Source organism: Andrena cerasifolii, chromosome 11 (genome assembly GCF_050908995.1).
Source record: "Andrena cerasifolii isolate SP2316 chromosome 11, iyAndCera1_principal, whole genome shotgun sequence".
Taxonomy (NCBI): domain Eukaryota; kingdom Metazoa; phylum Arthropoda; class Insecta; order Hymenoptera; family Andrenidae; genus Andrena; species Andrena cerasifolii.
This window is the reverse complement of record NC_135128.1, coordinates 12,242,046-12,260,670: the sequence shown is the minus strand read 5'-3', so window position 1 is coordinate 12,260,670 and position 18,625 is coordinate 12,242,046. Positions and strand designations below refer to the sequence as shown.

General features: G+C 39.1%; 1 protein-coding gene across 13 annotated transcripts in view; it reads left to right on the top strand.

The window, feature by feature from the left end:
• Rhea (Talin_middle and talin-RS domain-containing protein rhea) overlaps positions 1-18,625 on the top strand; it is a 77,134-nt gene that overhangs the window by 37,801 nt on the left and 20,708 nt on the right. For all 13 annotated transcript variants that reach the window (XR_013086730.1, XM_076822972.1, XM_076822963.1 and 10 more), the window contains 4 exons: positions 15,176-15,368; positions 16,125-16,526; positions 17,186-17,456; positions 17,964-18,467. Coding sequence is in view for 12 of the 13 variants with exons in the window: in XM_076822972.1 (XP_076679087.1) it covers positions 15,230-15,368; positions 16,125-16,526; positions 17,186-17,456; positions 17,964-18,467 (1,316 nt within the window). In the remaining variant the exon portion in view is untranslated. The remainder of the gene's footprint in view (positions 1-15,175; positions 15,369-16,124; positions 16,527-17,185; positions 17,457-17,963; positions 18,468-18,625) is intronic.

Below are 18,625 nucleotides of genomic sequence, written 5' to 3'. Positions count from 1 at the left end.
TAAAACATTGTGTATGTAGTTTTTCTGCGATTGATATGTATTTAATTCTCCTTAAATGTTTGAATATTTCTGTAATACGTAGATAGTGTACTATTTTATATGAAGCCCATTTCAAACTAGAATACTGCAACTAATTATAAGAGAAACTTGCTCCTTTACAAATTTCATAATAATAAAAAAGAATTAACCTATCAAACATCATTTTCCTTCTTTTAAACACAAACTACTTCTAGTATAAAAGTCTTCTTTACTTCACGATTTATAAACCATCCCAATCAAAGAAACAATAAAATATTTCATATTCCCACTCGCAAACAGAAAAATTCAAACTAAATTAAAAAAGAAGAAACAAATTAACTCCTGTTGACAGTCACAGTGTAACAAACTGTTTACTGCGAGGGTGGGAAACGGAGCCATAAAGTGGCGTCAAATTTCCATCATACCCTGGCATTCCGAGCAAATTTATCGGTCGAGCGAGCGAGCGGGACTCTTCCCCGTGCGCAAAATTGATTGCCGTGAAACAATCGCGATAAGGAACTCAATTATCAAGGGTGAATCGTGACAGGAGATCGCCAGGATCTCGAAATCAGATAGCATAACGCGAGGGTCAACTTTCCTCCGCCACCCTTGCACGAAATCGTCAAAGAGGGAGGGGTTGCCGAAGGATCACAACAGAGGGATTTCCTCTGCGTGTATCTTTTTTAGCCACAATTTAATCGCTCGTCCGAGTAATCGAAATAATATTAGGCTTCGTTTGCTCTGCCAACCGAACCCTGCGGTTCCGTAGCTAATTAGCGGCTTTGCGAATCGTAATTACCCGCTGTATTGTGTGTCACCTGGAAAAGAGGGGCCGGCAATACAGTTCGTTGGAATTCGGGGCTCATGGGACGGTCATCTTTCACGACGGGAATGTATCGACACGGTGATTACGTCAAATTGAGCTTCTAGATGAACAGTTGTTACGTGGATGCAGGCAGGATTTAATAAAACAATTTTGTACTTACGTTGACTTGAGGGTCGTGGCTCAATAAATTATTGAAGTTCAGGGGATGAGATGGGAGGATAATTTTGAGGATGGAATTGTTGAGCGTGACTTTAGGGAGAGTGAAAGCGTGGAACGGAAAGTAAGCTTCTGAGGGAGTTACAGAGTTTGAAGAAAGCCTAAGGAAAATAGAAGACTAAAATTTTAAGAATCGAACTTCTTGTTCCAGGTTAAGTTCTATAAACAATTGATCGTATTCCTGCATTAAAATAATAATCTCCTCTTACGATCAACCTTTCGTCTGCATATTCTCAACCTCGATCACAATATTACAGATTCACAAGACATGATCAGTGATTGAGGCACAGTGGGAACATCGATCTGATTAAAAACTCATATTCATTACTCAACCTTAATCGCTGAACATACAACCAACAGCCAAAGCGACGACACAATCCAAATCCACGTTTTCAAACTACCCCGCAGCCCCCTGGAAGAAGGGAGGAAGGGTGTGACAAAAGCGTTCCAGCTTTCGACAAAACCGTTCCAGAGAAAGTCCCACAAACATTTCGCCACGAGGGATGGAACCCCTCCATCGTCGGTTCCCAGGCGGAGGAGAGTTTGTTCGAGCTCGCACGCCGTTCGAATTTTCCACGGCCGATTTACGTGGGGGTGTGTTACTGGGGCAGTAGTGCGCAGAAGCTTCGAACATCCCCGATGTGAATCTACCAGAACCCTCCTTCTGTGTCGTCTCTCCCCCCCTCTCCTCCACCCTCCCCCGTCCCTGGGTCTCGTTCTCGCCCTACCATAGCCCCGTGGCACGAGGGGTGGTTCCCCAACAGTCCTCTCGGTTACATTCGAGCCTGAACTCAGACCGCGAAGCATTCAGTTTCTGTTCGGGCAGTGAAACGACGTGTCGTGTGCTCTCTCCTCTTATTATTTCGTGGAATGGCTATTGAGCCGATACCCCGGACTCGACGCGGTGCCGTCCAGTCGCCCGCTGCAACGAATCCACATCGACATGTGTGCACCGTAGATTAATCAAAGGATCGAGGGTGGCTCGTGCGTGTCGAGGCTTGGCTGCTCGGTAGACGCGCTTGATCTCTCTCGCCCAGGCTGATGGATCCTTACTAGTGACGCGACGTATCAGGTGATGAAATTTTCTCCTTCCGGAGGTCGATTCTGATTTCTTAAAGGTTTTCTTCTATTTATTTTGTTTCTGTCTCCTGTTTGGAGGCTCGAGGTGGGTGTGTGGTGTAATTGGGAGTGGATGGGGTTGAGTAAATGCGTTGGGTGGTTTGGGTGTTTTTCTGCGGATACAGGGGTGTATACGAACGGATGAAATAGTTTTGTCTTGTTGGTTTGTGTTTTTTCGGTGATTGAGAGTGGATGGGGTTGATTATTGTTGGATTACTTCGATGTACATATTCCTTAATAGTAATTGTGATTTGAGCAGTCTTGTGGCGTGCTTCGTTGCGGTTATATGACTGTTTTTAATTCAAATTTTCGAAATTTAATTTTGTATTCTGTTAGGTAGATTTCGAGTATAATAAGTGGTTGGAGTTAATTAAAGCTGGATGCCCCTCCTATTCTATTAAAGAGATTTAGTCAGATAGCTATTGTACCACGCGTAATTAATAATAATATTCGGTAGCATTCCATAAATTTCGAACTGTTCATTTACATCCCTTCGATGGAATAGTATTCGTAATATACATTTTGCATGAATTTTAATCATAGAGTTTCCACCCAAAGCTCTGTAATAACCTACTATAAAGCTAGTTATAAAAATTCTGCACAGCTGCAGGTTTTAGCAATTATAATAACAACCCTTAATAATATAAAGCTGTATAGATAACGTAAAATTATAAAAGCACATGACACTCGTTTTTCCAGTATAATATTTATATTTTTAAATTAATTTATTTTGTGGAATGTATTGTTTGTTCGGGAAAAGCATTATACTTTCAAGTGGACATTAAGCTCCCTATTATCATTCGCATTAAATAACTGGTGATTAAGGTAAACGGATTCAGACATTAAGGGGTTGAATGTGCATCTCGGGTATAAGTGAACGCTTTATAAGGTAGCCTCAGTATAGCGTGTACAATTTCTATTCATGAAGAGATAATGACGGCTGCATTCTACTCGTGAGAAATTTCAAACAGTAGATACGTATATTTGAAATTTTATAATTGAATAATTACTGATTTGCAATAATGTGATGTACAAATGACTCCACGTAGCTTTGTGTACATTTTGTTTAGTGAGTGTGCGTGAGAAATGACTTTTAATGAATCTTAATATCCCGTTTTGTTATTGCTCGTATATCTGGTTCAGTTTTTTCGATTACTGGATTGTTTGTGTGTTATACCGTTCTCCATTTTAATTGTCGAATTAAACGATTTTATTAAATAATCCATTGCAATGTAAATAACTGAAACGTTGAATTTTATCAGAATCGTTTAATCGTATTGGTAGATTAAATTTACATAAACGTGCGCGTGTATATTATAAGAATAAATTTAATAATACTTTTTGAATGTAATGATGGGACTCAGTAGACAATTAGGTTAAATCTTTGAATTTAATAGAAAAGAAACGTGACAAAGAAAAAGTCCACTTGCAAGGATATAATCTTTTTAATGTAGTATATCCATTCTTGTTATTATTCTATATTTAAAAGCACTACTAGCATAATTCAGATTTCCATCTTTTCTATTAACCTCTTCCACATCAGGATCGTTTCACAACCTCTCCAATTTTTTATTTTAAAAAGAGTTGATTTAATTCTTTCAAAAAACTTGGTAATGAAAAGTAATTCAACCCTTAACACGAAATCTCTTACAAACCACATGTATATTCTAATTTCTGCATACTAATTTCAACAATTTCCAAGGGATGCTTACAACACTACTGGAAATATTTATGTAAAAGATTCAGTTTTGAAGATACCATGATAATTTTAGTATCAGGTTATTTCAAAAGACTGCGTATTTTTGCTTAAATTTTAATACGAAGACAAACATTCAACGACATAAGTTTAACCATTAATGTAATTTCTCTCCTTTACAGTGACTTCTTGCCACCGTTTTACTTAAAAAAAATTCAATAGGTTTTGAGTTAAAAATTGTATTGACTGCAATTTATACTACTTCTGTGTATATTAATATATTCTATTAATAAGTAAATGAATTAGTGAAACTGGCAAGTGAAACAAACAAAATATAGTGTGTAGCATTTACGGATTTGTTAAATTCATAAAGCATACCTATATTATTGGGATTAAAATTAACGACCACTCGCTCTAAATTCGGTTCATTGATTCAATATTGATACTGAACTGCTGCTCAAAAAAAGAAAGAAGATGGACATTAAAATGGCTTAAGCCGAAAACAAACGCATAAAACGTCACATCTGCACCCTATGAAATACGCAGACTTTTGAAATCACCTGCTATTATTCTGCGTCATAAATAGTAACTCCTATTTCGATTCTTGGAAATCGCGTAATCCAACAATGGCGTCTAAAATAAGTCCCTCGAACTTGTAGAACAATTTAGAGGCGGGAGACAGTCTTTCCGTTTCCCTTCGTAGTTTTCACCGCGGCGAAACGTCCCCTTCGCGGCGGTTATTCACGTGGATCGTTAATCGGAGCTTCGTTAAAGAGTGACAGCGATAAATACGCGAGTGACGTTTATGAATCGAGCGATGATTATATTTAACAGGCAGACGTCAGCGAAACGTGGCCGTTGGATTGAATTGAACGGTTACAAGGATTCCAGTGGATAGGTCGAGTGTCTGTCGCGATAGGATTTCAGGTAGCGTTTCGTAACCGAGCGGGGGAAAATGGACATGGATCTATGCTGCAGCCTCGCAGGAATAGCTATCTGTGCAGGAGGAGCCTGCGTTGGAAACGAAGGCGATCACCGACCGCGTCATCCAACGTCCCGCGATCCTGGGTATTATAGGACTCGTCCATTTCCAATTGGATGCTTTCCAATCCTAAATGTTGCATAGTAGTCGCTGCCACTCGCTAGAATAATCACGCTCATCGATCACGCGTTAAATGGTTTGAATTTTTCGTCGAGATTGTTCAATGGGTTACTTTAGCTGAGTTTCACTTCTAGGGTGATTAGAGTGGTCTTACTGTCCCTCAAGGATAACAATCTCCTCTCTATCTTACATATGTATATTCCTTACGATCATTTTCATTACTTCTACTTTATGGTATACTTTTATACTGTACTCGTAAGTTTAACTTGAGTTGATTTTAGGCTTTCAGTAGGATTCATAATTTGAATTGTAGTTGTCTCATGTGCAGGTAAATTTAAATATTTTTAACAGTTATTTTTTGGAGTAAGAAGTACCTTGCACTAGTCTATGAATTGTCTTTTTCATTTGGTGACAGACACTTTTGCTTGCTTGGAAAGCTAAAGTTATAATCGATGATCTTGAGTAGCAAATATCATTCGATAATCCATTTATCGCTTCGTTGAATGTGTAGAAGTATTTACACACATATTTTCCACTGTCCATCATCTTTTACGATATTAGACAGCCATGTCTTTGCTAATTTTTGCGCCTAGTAGTCGCATTATATAATGATATGAAATATCCGAAATGCTTCGTTCATTTAGTTTTCCATCATTCCTAGCAGCGCATGTAATCAGGTAATAGTTATTTCACGACTGAACGATTTTACCGCTACTATATAATTGTGGGGAAGCATTTTGTTAAATATTTTTCTCACGAAATTGTAATTTTATAACTGCTTTATTTCTGTTAATTTTCTGATTACGTTTGTTCATCAAACAAATCAAATAATAATTTAGTTAGTAATCATAATAACAGAAGGACGTCGATGAAGTTGGTTCTCGACGTTGAGAGGAAAACACTGAAAAAGTCGTTACCAGTTTCTTCACGCGTATCGGTCAAGGAGGTGAAAGGAAAAAGGTTGAAAGATGTTTGAAAGTTTCCGCTAAAAACAGCGGGCTACCGGTTTTCCCGTGGGTGTAAGTTAATAAGTCATTCGAACAGCCCCTAACAGGGTAGATACTTACGGCCTGGGTCATTCTTTACGATCTCGTGACAGGGGTGTAGTGAGTTGGGAGGAAAAATCGTGCCATCAGATTCAATATTTAAGTGTGTTAGATCGTCTCGATATTGCGGGGATAATTGCTCTAGCAAAAATTAATTTAGATCTGTATGAAAAAGAGAATTTAATATTTAAAAAAAATGGAAAGTTTTAATGACATTCTGCTGTCACTGAAATGTTACAAATTATTATTTAAATATTATTATTTATAATATTATAAATAATATAGATATAAAGAAAAAGCCTTCAGCTTGTATCTCCATGCTCGACAAATTTAAAACTGTTAAACCATTATAAACCATTCTACTCGCAAGTGCCATTTAAATTATCGCAGAATTTTATTTCCTGTAAGATCGCCAAGTTTCTGAAACAATTTACCAATCGATCATCGTGGCCGCCGCTAAATCCATTTTGTGCCACTGTGTCGTCGGCCACGACACGTCGAGCTCGTTCGTGACGAAGGGTGCCGAGGACAGGGCAAAAGGGGGTTGGGGTGGCGATTCCCCGCCGAGCAGTGGGGCGAGTGGGTTTGGAAAAAGGCGAAGCTCATAAGGCGACGATGGAGTTAAAAAAGCTGACAGCGTTGCTTCCGTCGACTTAAGATCGCTGAGAATGGAGGAGCAGCAAGTACTGCGGCGGACGAAAGTAAAATGGCTGCGTTTAAGTGGTTCCGCAATCTTGATGGTCTTTGATCGGGCATAAAGCGAAACAATCTTCCGTGTTTCTTCCGCAGATTCTTGCTGGATGAAGTATAGCCTCGCCGTTGCTCACCTTCACGTTCCACATCGTGCATTTGTTTCTTATTTCACGGAGGAGTGTTTTCAATTATAATGCCATTCTTCGCCTCACGCGTCGATGGCGTGCGAACTGAGGGGTGGGATTGGTGTCAGGAGGTCGAACTCGTCAAGTCTAGCTTGTGCATTAAGGGGTTGTCTCGAATCTGGGGTAAACAAAGTGAATTTTTTGTGTCTTTTAAGGTTTACGGTTTCAAAAATGTGTCCGTGTAGTTGGTACATCAGAATTTAGACTTTGAAAGAATTTGAATACAATCAGCTGTGAAGATGAACAATTGGTATTGTTTTATGATTTATAGTATTTATTCTGTTAATACCTTAATATGTCATATTCCCTTGCTGAAGGAAAATTAAAGGACGTTTTCCTTTAGGAGGAGGGAGTGTTTTTCCACAGAATGAAACTCGTCAGCGTGATATCTTAAAAACTACTTGACCCATCGACTTGAACTTTTGGTTCTCCTGTAATGCACAAACAGTTGCAAACCTTTTAGTTAAAATCTCTGCCTCCTTACAAAGCTAGGGCATTCTTATGCTTTTATAAATTAATAATAGCAGCTACTAAAGTTACACTAATACGAAATAAACACCGCCTAGAACTTCTTATTTCTGATTATCGAGAGAAACATTACTAAGAACTCATGTATTATTCACGTAAGTCAACTGAAAAATTGTAATGTCAGATCTCGATCAGTACATTAACCAACCCAAGAACATTTATCATACCATATCCCATAGCTTTCTTTAAACAAAATTCCAAGTATCACCAATTTACCTGCTCAAGACACAAAACTACCCCCTTAAAAGAAAAAGGGATTGTCCTCAGAATTTAGCAAAACACCTTTCAGCACTTCCTGCAGTCCACCCCTTATAGCACCAACAATCCCAGTTAATCAACTTCGAAGAACCTCGATGCGCATCACACGGTAATTCATACAGTTAAGATCCATTTCGAGGCACGCGAGAAAATCGTTGAGTAACCGTATCTCAAAGTAATCAACATCCACAGCGTCGCGTTTCGTGCTTAAACGGCGTGTTAAACGGGGGTGAAACGTTATTTTTCATGCTGTTCGTATGAACAGCGGGGGTCCACGTGATTGGCACGCATGCCAGGGTCCATTAAGCGAATCGAACCCCCGATTACCGAATCTTGTAGAGCATGCATAATCGCGCCTTCGTTACCTCGTACCAATCGGCGAACCCTCAATTAGTCCCTGTCAGGCGTCATCGCCGTGGAAAGAGACTGACGTCTAAATTTAGAGGCTTCAATCGATCCGTTTTTGGTTAACACTCGTAACGCGCTGTCTAACTGTGCTTTTCGTCATTTTCGTTCGTCGACGTCACTTCATCCTTATAATCTCCCACGCAAATTCTATAGCTGTCTTAACCCTTTGGCGTTCTGCAGTACTGGAAATAGTTATCGCATCTCTGGAATATTCAGGGTGTATTCAATTCCACTTCATTTGGTATTAGTGTTCGGAAAGTATTTTTGCGCGATTGTTAACTAACTACTTAGTGCCTGATGTCTTGGTTAAAATAGGATTATTACTACAGTCTTTATTTCGTAGCCAGAAATAAATTTATCTGTAACTACAGTCACTCACTGTCGCATTGCTTCTGTGATTTTTGCCCGATTTAAAAGTTTCTATACCCAACTGGAGTTTAGTTTCTCCAATTCCAATATAAAGAATGAAACTGCTGACATAATCTGAACGCGTGGATGTAATTCAACAAAATGCCTTTAAAAAATCTGACTTCTAAACGCCAGTAAAAATTTTAATGATAGCAATTTTCCACATGTATCTCATCATCGTTAATAAATCGCTCAGCTGTTGTTCGTGATTTTTCGACGCTACTCTTCGAAGATTTTTCGGTCCCTCGCGCATCAGCGTCCCTTTTATTCACTTACGAGTAAAAATATCGCTGACCTACTCTTTTAAACGGCGAAACGGCACATTTGATCCGACGAGAAATTTTTTGCTCGTCTCCCCTGAAATATTCATTCGTAAGGTCGTTTGGGTACAAGCCGTGGCCATTTCACACGGTCTACTTGAAAGTCTTGAAGCTCGCTTGGCAGAATTTCTGTGGCTTGCGTGGGATGGGGCGAAAACTGTAACACAATACGTAAAACGCTGAAAGTTGGGAATGGATGTTCACGCAGTGAAACTCTTCAACGCTTAACGGGCGAAATATTCAACGAGGCAGGTAGTAAGTTTTCATGGGAAAATAAGTAGAAAATATAGAATAACATTTCTTCAAAGAATGCTCTGGTTTCTTTATCTATTTAGTATTCATGCTCTTAATTAAAACGTAACAAAATACAGTAATGAATATGGTACAACTGGGGTTGAAATGAATCTATCTGCAAAAAATACGTTGAAATTGTAGAATAAATTTTATTTCACAAGGATTCGTTTCATTCACAATTATATTAAATTTAGTGATAAAAATTCTGCACCAAGAAGGATTTTCAAAATCGATTTTCTCGAAAATAAAGCACCCTTGAAGCAAATTTTATTCCAGACTTCCCACTCATTTTATCATGTAGAATGGCCCCCTTGTCGATTGTACCACCTGGTACGATTCTCCTGTATATTTAGGTAGGTACCTCTGAATATCAACTACCTCTTGCATTTCCTGGTCCCCTATTTTTATCCCAGTAACTAACGTGGAACAATGAAGAAGAAAGCAGTGGTCAATTTTTATTTGGGAAATGTGACAGCTAAGGAGTTGAAATTAATTCGTTTCCATTCATGAAAAATATAAAACCCCTAAATATAGGCCTAAACCAGTTTCAGCGTATTATGCATAATTAATAACTGGTTAAGCAGTTTGTGGTTATTGGAACGATATTTTTAAGTCGCCTTCAGCAGCGTTGCATAAAGGTGTCTGCACGTTAACGACGCTTGTCTAGCGTCTGAATAATGATTTGGACGGCGTCGAAGTGGCGTCGCGGCCCCTGCATAGTCGCGTCTCGTGGGGTTGACCCAATTGTAGCTAATGAGGTCATTCCTCTAAATACCATTCCGTGGAAATTGGAAAGTGACGTACTGCGGTCGAACGGAGAGTAACTTTGTTGAGAAGGGTAAATCAATTCTGCGCCAGAATAGCCGCCATTGGTTCCAATCGGTGTCCACGAGGGCCGTTTCTCCATTTATTTCGTTCAGTCGCTAGAAGAAATCCTTTGTGGTTAGATCTCTTGCTATAAGTACCTACATTGGTTCGTTTGTTGCAGTTATTAATAACATATGTATATGGTATGTTATGTTATGCTAGTAGGAGCATTGCACGTCAAATTAATTGCAGTTAAACAGTTACAAGGACCGTTATCGTGAAAATGGGTAAAAAATAAAAATTATAGACTTTGATAGACTGTATTTGTGCTTTCAGAACATTTTGAGCTTGAAAAATACGCCTAATGTTCGAAGAATTACTTTTGAAGTATTTTCAGCTACATTGCTGTAAAAAAGTTATTTTACATGCACAACTGCAGGCACACATTTTCCAGAAATTATTCGAGCTACTTAGTCGTTTGGAATTTTTACCATGCAACATTACTTCTGTCCTGCTTTTAACGTCAGTATTTTCTATAGAAATATATTTTCAAGTATGCGGAATAAAGCTCGAGCTTTATATTAAAATTTCGTCAAATATGCTTGAATTTTCATTTCTCTATCTTAAACAAATTTCGCGACGTGTACTTTTAATGAAAAAAATCAAATAAAAAATAAAACCTTGCTCTTGGTTTATTCGTATTATTATTAATGCATGCATGTGATCAATGATAAGCTCTATTTATTGCTGTGTTTAAATTTTCCCCCTTCTCGGCTGAGAAACACTCAGCGATCCCCCGATTATACCCGTTTACAACCACCATGAATGCTGGTCGACTTAATTCGCTTGGAGATAAAGTTAAACGAAATTATTAGTCAAGGAGCTCTACAGTATCCTTGCATACATTAAACAGGTAGCGGAAGGGGGTTGTAAAATGAACTCGGAGCAAGAGTTTCCTGCAAACTTCCGTGATTATCAAAGCAGATTCGCGAGCGTGTAATTTGCCAATTTATCCGTTCCGCGATAGACCATCGTTTCACTTTCTTAATTTAAGAAGAATATAAAGGTGCCCTGCAATCAACAATCATCTTTTTCCATGTTGCCAGTGATTTTTGAAACCATGAAAAACTAAAAGCTAGGCTTTCGGCACGGAGCTTGAATTAAGTTTTCTGAAGATGTTTGAACTATAAATGGGTCGTAATACAAGGACAAGGGTTGTTAAAGAAGGAACAAAAGAAATCCTTGAGAAAAGGCCGTGCAGATGCTTCAGTCAGCTTACGAAGCTTGGAATCCTTTGAATCGTACATTATTATATTGCTTTTATAATGAACATACAAACTCAACGAAGAAAAAGGGGGGTTTTGAAAATGAGTGCATAAACGAGTGAAACAGAATACATGTAAGAATATTACACAGTAAGTGGAATTAAGAAAAAAAAATTATAAAATAAGAAACGATAAAGGTAAATAAAAAGGGGCCTAAGGAGTAAACAGAGAAAGACAATTCACTGTATAGGAAAAGAAAAGAAGGAAGAGGGAGGTAAGAAAAAGGAGTACAAAACACCAAGAAATAGGTGGACTGGGGGGTGATAATATAGCGTCAGGGACGAAGAAGGAAAGAGATAGCAAGAAGCAAGGGAAAAGACGGAGAGAAACTAAAAAGAGAAGGTGAGAGGGACTGAGAAAGGCTGGGTTCGTAAGAAGGGGTATAGTCTGGGGTGGTTGTGCTCGAGTTTGACACAGTCAGAGACCAGCGTTGCCTGGCAACCTTTAAGGGTGGCGGTCCACATTGGCGTAGGGTGTACTTGCAACGAATTTATGCGCGTGGACCACCCTCGCCACCCTTGTCTTCTATCGAGAGGCGTAGAAAAACCGAGTAAACGAACGGAACAGCCTATAATTGGCGATCTTCTTCGGGTTCGAACCGTGTCGTGATATATCGAGTATCTCCCAAATTGAACATATAAAACGGTTCTCCCGCGGAAACTTTGTTAGGGGTTGGAATTCAGGATCAGAGGATTGTGGTAAATTATTATTGTTCACTTTGTGGGCTTATAGTTCCAATATAAAACTGCTTTCTTCAGCATTTATTAGAAAAATTTAGTTTTCTTTGAAAAACATTGATATTTAAAGGAGCAATCATTTTTGTGAATTTAAAGATTTGTATTATTACAGATGTTACAGATAGGCTCACTTCCAAGAGAAATAAAAATTAAAATAATAGAAATATTAGGCACAATTGCTTCAACTTTGTGTTCCATTGGATTCTAGTTTTAAGGAGACAGGAATTTTTGTCTAAATATTTGAGCTTACCTTAGTAATTCTCAATTTTTATAGAAATAATTGAAAGAGACATTTTTTCAGATATTTTTCTTTGCGCAGATGAACCTTATAGTTCATAGATCAGAGTATCGTGCAACTTCCACTTCGAATACATTTACCTTTTCTTTCTGGAAACTAGATTTCTCGCGAAATTGCGCCAGAACTTATGCAAACCCGATTCGTTAACATTACATTCCCTAATCCCTTCTCAGCCTCTGTTTCTTAACGGAGTTACGCTCCGCAGGAAGTAGGGAGAAACGGCGGACTACACTCTTGGCGAACTATTTCATCAAGAACGTAACTTTATAATTAATCAACTTTCCAATTAACGTGACTGAGGTGGTCCTTCCATTCTTGCGTGGCATTTGCTTTTTACAAAATACGACGACACTACACAGTAATGCCCAAAAGACACCTTAAAGTTGTTATTTCCTTTTTCCTCACGCTACGTGGTAAAGTATGGAGCCTTTTCATCCACAAAGAATTGCAATTTGTAGTTCTCAAGTTTAATTAACACAATTTAAATAGAACGCTCCTTGAAAGCCACATTACCATCCACTGTTTCGTATAATAGATTTCTAGCTTGACTGCTCTATATTCTCAGCAGTGAAGTTTCACCCAATCGATATTGAACAATGTAGATTGCCTTGTTCCACGGCGATTAAGCCACCCTAAGTTCTGGCGGACGATTCTGTAACTTGTTGATGCAAACAAAAACGTGGACAGCGACGTTTCGCCCCGCGGGGCGTAAATGAGAGGACTCGTTTCCCCAGATCGATTTAATTAGGCCCCGAGCTGGTGACAATTTATTTTTATTAGGCAGACACAGGGGTGGAACTGAGCTTCTACGCCCCTGCCTTGCCCCACACTGCACCCTGTGGCAAATTCTATGGCAAATGTATCATACCACGGAAGATCAATATATAGACAGAAGTCTCACGGTGGCTTCCTCTCTTTCAATCCGATAGCGCGGCATTTTTAATCCGTCGCTGTGCTGGGTTTCACGAAAAAACCGTTTCAAAGCGACTAAAATATAATTGTAGAAAACTTTGAATATTTTTCTTTACATCTTTTGGCAGAGGGTGCTATTTGAAGGTTTGATGGCTCGTGTGGGTTAAAAAGATTGTATTTCGGATGTCTTTCAGGGAATTGATTTTCCTGGCAGTTTTAGAAAAATGGAAAGTTTTGTGTTTGGAAGTTTGGGTAGCTTAGTTTGGGGAAAAAGATGTTGGTTTGATTGGATTTGTTGGGGGTTGTTTGGAATTGATTTTGGGAACGGGATCTTTTTATGGGAAGACGTATTTGGTAATGTGGAGTATGTTAATATTGCAGGAATTGAATATTGTATATATAATATTTTACTGAATTTTATAAAACTGTTATGTATAATTTGCTATCTACTGAAACCTAGGAATAGGTTGAGTATTTAGTATTAATATGAGCTCTGCAGACTTGTGACAATCATTGATTAAAAAATATTTTTATGTTCGATAACACACATTTGAAGCAATATGGGTAAATGGAAAACGTGGGACAATCTCGTGGACAGTGAACCCGTTAATATCATTCAACGCGAAATTTAACGGCACTGGCAAGAAGTGGCTGTTATTTAACGATAATGTGCAATTACGCGGATAGATAGAACGAACGGTGACCCCGAGCGAGCACAATACTCGATCCCTTGCAACTTGTTGCACTTGATTCACCGGCGAACTGGGAATCGTATATCCGCGTAAAGTCCTTTATGTTCTTCGTAAATACCATAAATCGGCCGAGTATCGCGATACCAGCTATACAGGGAATTACCACAGCGATTGTCGAGATTATTATTACGGAATCCAGCAATCACGGACGACAATATAACAGAATCACAATTCTGGCTAGCAAAACTGAAGGGATTTTGGGAATATTCCTTCTTGTAATTCGAAATTGAAGAGAATTAAGGAAAAGGAAAGTAATTAAGTGAAAATTGGAGGGATGTGCACTTAAACTCAAAAAGCACAATAGAATCAGTGTTTCAAAAATTCAGATGCAATTTGTGTTGCAAAAAGATATATTTTTTCAGATTTTAAGTATTCCATGACTCATGAGATTGGCTTTTGTACTATTGAATAAGGGATGTATGTCGTTTACTTTCCATGTGTATTGTTTTCTGTTGTACATCCCTCCATAGAGTTACAATTTTTAAATAATGGTGCATTGTTCTATGAAACTTTTGGGATTTCACTTGTATTGGCAGAATATTTAAATTTATTGTAGGACAGAGAAAATGGACGATAGAGTGAATGTAGATTAATATTAGACAAGCAAGGAGAGACAGAAAGAAGGGTGGAAATTATCAATGACCAATTTATGTTAATTCAGAGGTTTACTTCAATTCATATAATAGATCTGGTATCATAAATAGGTCATTTTCGTGTCATTATTTCTGATGCATTGTTACACGAAAGCAGCTGATTTCATAAGATTATCGATTCAATTAATTAAGCATTCAGTTGTGCAATGTCTGCGCTTTAACTCGTGCCATGCAGAGCAGATCAATTCTATAGAACCAGTTCCAAAATCTTCTATTATCTCTATTGCAGTATGCATTAATTACCATTATTACTGTAAATAGTCGAAATTATTCTTGCTTCATATGTAATTTCATCAGAGGCATGAGAATAAGCTTAAAGAAAAAAATATACAGCACTATGAGATTCAAACTGAAAATTTAAATTTTACCTCTGTAAATGCTCAAAATTCGACAAATTTTTCCTTCAAACTGTTCGCATTTTTCGAACTGAAATCGAAGGTCTCAGTAAGATCCAGTTCTGCTATCGAATTGACTCGATTTTGGAACTGTACTCCCTTGAAATTCGTCCGGAGCACTGGGTGGAGCAACGCCACGAAAATTGAAAAGCTGACGAACGGTATTTTTGCTTTTTCAGTCGAGTGATTCCGGTGGTTTTCGTGCACGCAGGAGATCACCCAAGGCAGTCACGATGGCTCACCTGTCCCTGCGTATCTCCATCCCGGAGAAAAACGCCACGAAGATGATGCAATTCGACCCCAGCACATCCGTTTACGACGCTTGCCGTATTATCAGAGAGAAGCTCGCCGAAGCGAGTAACATGGGCCAACGTAAGTTCCTCCTTTTACCTAAAATATTCAGGGGCCTGCAGCAACGGTTATCATTTTCATCTGAGGCGCATTGCGACGAAATTGATATCCAAAATATAATATAAATAAACGTTGGCCATCGCCTGGCGGTCCATTTCGACCCATCAAACACTGTTACTACGAGTACTAAATCCTTGTGCTACTTGTTAGTGAAAAACAACTTTTCTTTAAGGAAAACTGAATTTTAGATAATAAGAAGAACAAAAAAGACTTGAAAATTTAAAATATCTAGTAAAATAATAAGGAATTAAAAATTGCAACTTGATAAAACCTAAGAGAAATTAAAAGTTAATCCTTTGCACTCAAACTTACTCACTCGTTAATCTATCAGAAATCTGTTCCTTAATATTGCACTTATTAAATTGAAAACTTTCGGATTCAATTCTACGAATCTAGCATTCTTCACTTTTGCGAGCTTTGAGAATATCACTGCGCAATCTTATTTTATTTCAATAATAATGAAAGCTAGCCCTTAGTAGAAATGGAATCATATAGACCAAAATGGATCCTGTATCCTCTGCGCGGACGACTCTCAGACAATTCGCTTTCCATGGATCAAGTCTTCGTTAATACATTTTGTTACACACCTGGATATCGTTAGATAACTAACTCATAGTGCTTAGACTCTTCTGGTAGCTAACTTACTTGACACCGAGACACTGCGCGTAACGATGATTGCGCAAAATGATCGTAATGAATTCCTATTCCCATCGACAGCCAAGGACTACGGGATATTCCTTGCCGACGAGGACGTCAAGAAGGGAGTATGGCTGGAGCCAGGGCGGAATCTCGATTATTACTTGCTGAGGAACGGCGATCTGCTCGAATACAGGCGTAAACTGCGGACCCTCAGAGTACGCATGCTGGATGGAACGCTGAAGACATTGCTAGTGGATGATAGCCAGCCCGTCGCCAATCTCATGGTGGTGATTTGCACGAAGATAGGCATCACGAATCACGACGAGTACTCGCTGGTGCGGGAGCTAGGCGACGAGGAGACCGAGAACCAGAAGCCGGGCAATTTCGGCACTCTGACGCTGAAGAGACGGAAAGAGGAGAAAGGCGAGCGGGACGCCAAGATGGACCAGCTGAGGAAGAAGCTGAAGACCGACGACGAAGGTGAAGATTCCAATCTTTTCTCTTTCCGCGAGCCAAACATTTCGACTTATTAAACTTCCTTAACGAGAATTGTTGCGCCTCTTTGGAGGATTGGATGTAGGAACAGGGCGCCTCCAACGATACTTTCGAGATTGTTCGGGGAGGGAAAGAGTGTTTCACAGTCGGGGGGAGGGTCTTTCTGTTATTTAAAGGTAATGTGTTGGAATGGTGCAAAGGACGGGTAGAGGATTCTAGGTTGGTGCAGCTTTTGCAGGATGTTTGTTGCATTCTTGATTTAAATAGGTGAATCGAAGGGATTTTTGAGTGAATTCATTAGAGATTAATGAGTACACAGAGTTTCTTATTTCTACATCTATTACATTTTGATATAGAGATATAAATAAAAATATCCAAAAGAACATTCATATCTCCCAAAAAGAGTACAGGTAAAATTCCCTTTGAGTGTAAATAAAAGCTAGAAAATTAAAAAGTACCTCAAGTTTTAAAGCTTCTCGATAAATCTCATCTACTTTCCTTTGAGTAGATATAAATAATGTTTTCACTGCCATTATTTTCTTACTGGGGCTGAAGTAACCAAAATCAGAATTCTATGAAGAAAATTTACATTAATAAAATTCATAATTCTATATCTTCCTATTAATAACTATTTGTTGTTTCAGTTAATTGGATAGATCCCAGTAAGACGTTACGGGAGCAAGGAATAGACGAGTCAGAGACTGTCCTGTTACGGAGGAAGTTCTTCTTCTCGGATCAAAATATCGACAGCCGAGATCCTGTGCAATTATCTCTTTTATACGTTCAAGCACGGGACGCCATTTTAGACGGCACCCATCCAGTTACACAGGAGAAAGCTTGCATTTTCGCTGGAATACAATGTCAGATCCAATTCGGCGACCACAAGGAGGACAAGCACAAGCCTGGCTTTCTCGAGTAAGTTTCCTTACGAGGATGTACCAATTTCTCTCCACCCTGTTCTTATCAAAATTATACTTCAATCACCATAAATGAAATTACGCAAGAAATTACGAAGGAGCACACAAATTAATAAAAATTGATATTCCACTATTCTGCACCTCTTTCATTTTTGATACTTCATTTTTCCTTTCAATTGTTGAGGAACGCAAACCCCCTGAAACTGAAAATAACATAGCATCAACAGCACAATAACTATTTTTCTACAACTGAATATCGCAATCATCATGTCTCATCACTTCAATACCAACAATTCGTTTAATTCTACCAATTACCAATTCCTCAATGTTCATAAAACTTAAAAAAAAACCCAGCGTGTAATTACAATTTAATCCTTGTAAATGTCTGTCAGTTATACTTGAAATGCAGAGTGTTAGTACGCGTCGAAATGGACCCTGCTTGGCGATGTTGAAGATCTGCAAAATTCTCCTAATCGATGGATTCCCCATCGTATTTTCTGCGCAGCTTGAAGGAGTTTCTGCCTCAGTCCTACCTGAAGGTGAAAGGCATCGAGAAGAAGGTGTTCGCTGAGCACAAGAAGCACGTTGGCCTCTCCGAGCTGGACTCCAAGGTGTTGTACACGAAGACAGCTAGGTCCTTGAGCACATACGGCGTCACGTTCTTTCTGGTGAAGGAGAAGATGAAGGGGAAGAACAAGCTGGTGCCCCGATTATTGGGTGTCACCAAGGACTCAGTCCTGCGGCTTGATGAAAAAACGAAGGAGATCTTGAAGACCTGGCCGCTGACTACCGTGCGACGTTGGGGCGCCTCTCCAAACACGTTCACGCTCGATTTTGGCGACTACTCCGACCAGTACTACAGCGTGCAGACCACAGAAGCCGAGCAGATCCTTCAGCTGATCTCTGGTTACATCGACATCATCCTGAAGAAGCTGAAGGCCAAGGACCATTTCGGCATCGAGGGAGACGAGGGCTCCACGATGGTCGAGGACAGCGTGTCGCCTCTTAAGTAAGCGTTGCATTCACTCTAGCTGCTAATTTGTTAATTGATACTGTCGACGAAGAGCAAGGAGCATGGCAATTATCGATATTAAAAGCTGCGGCTCCAGTTGTGAGTATCTTTTTATTTTATCGAGTGTATTGTGATACATCGACGTATTAAGTTTC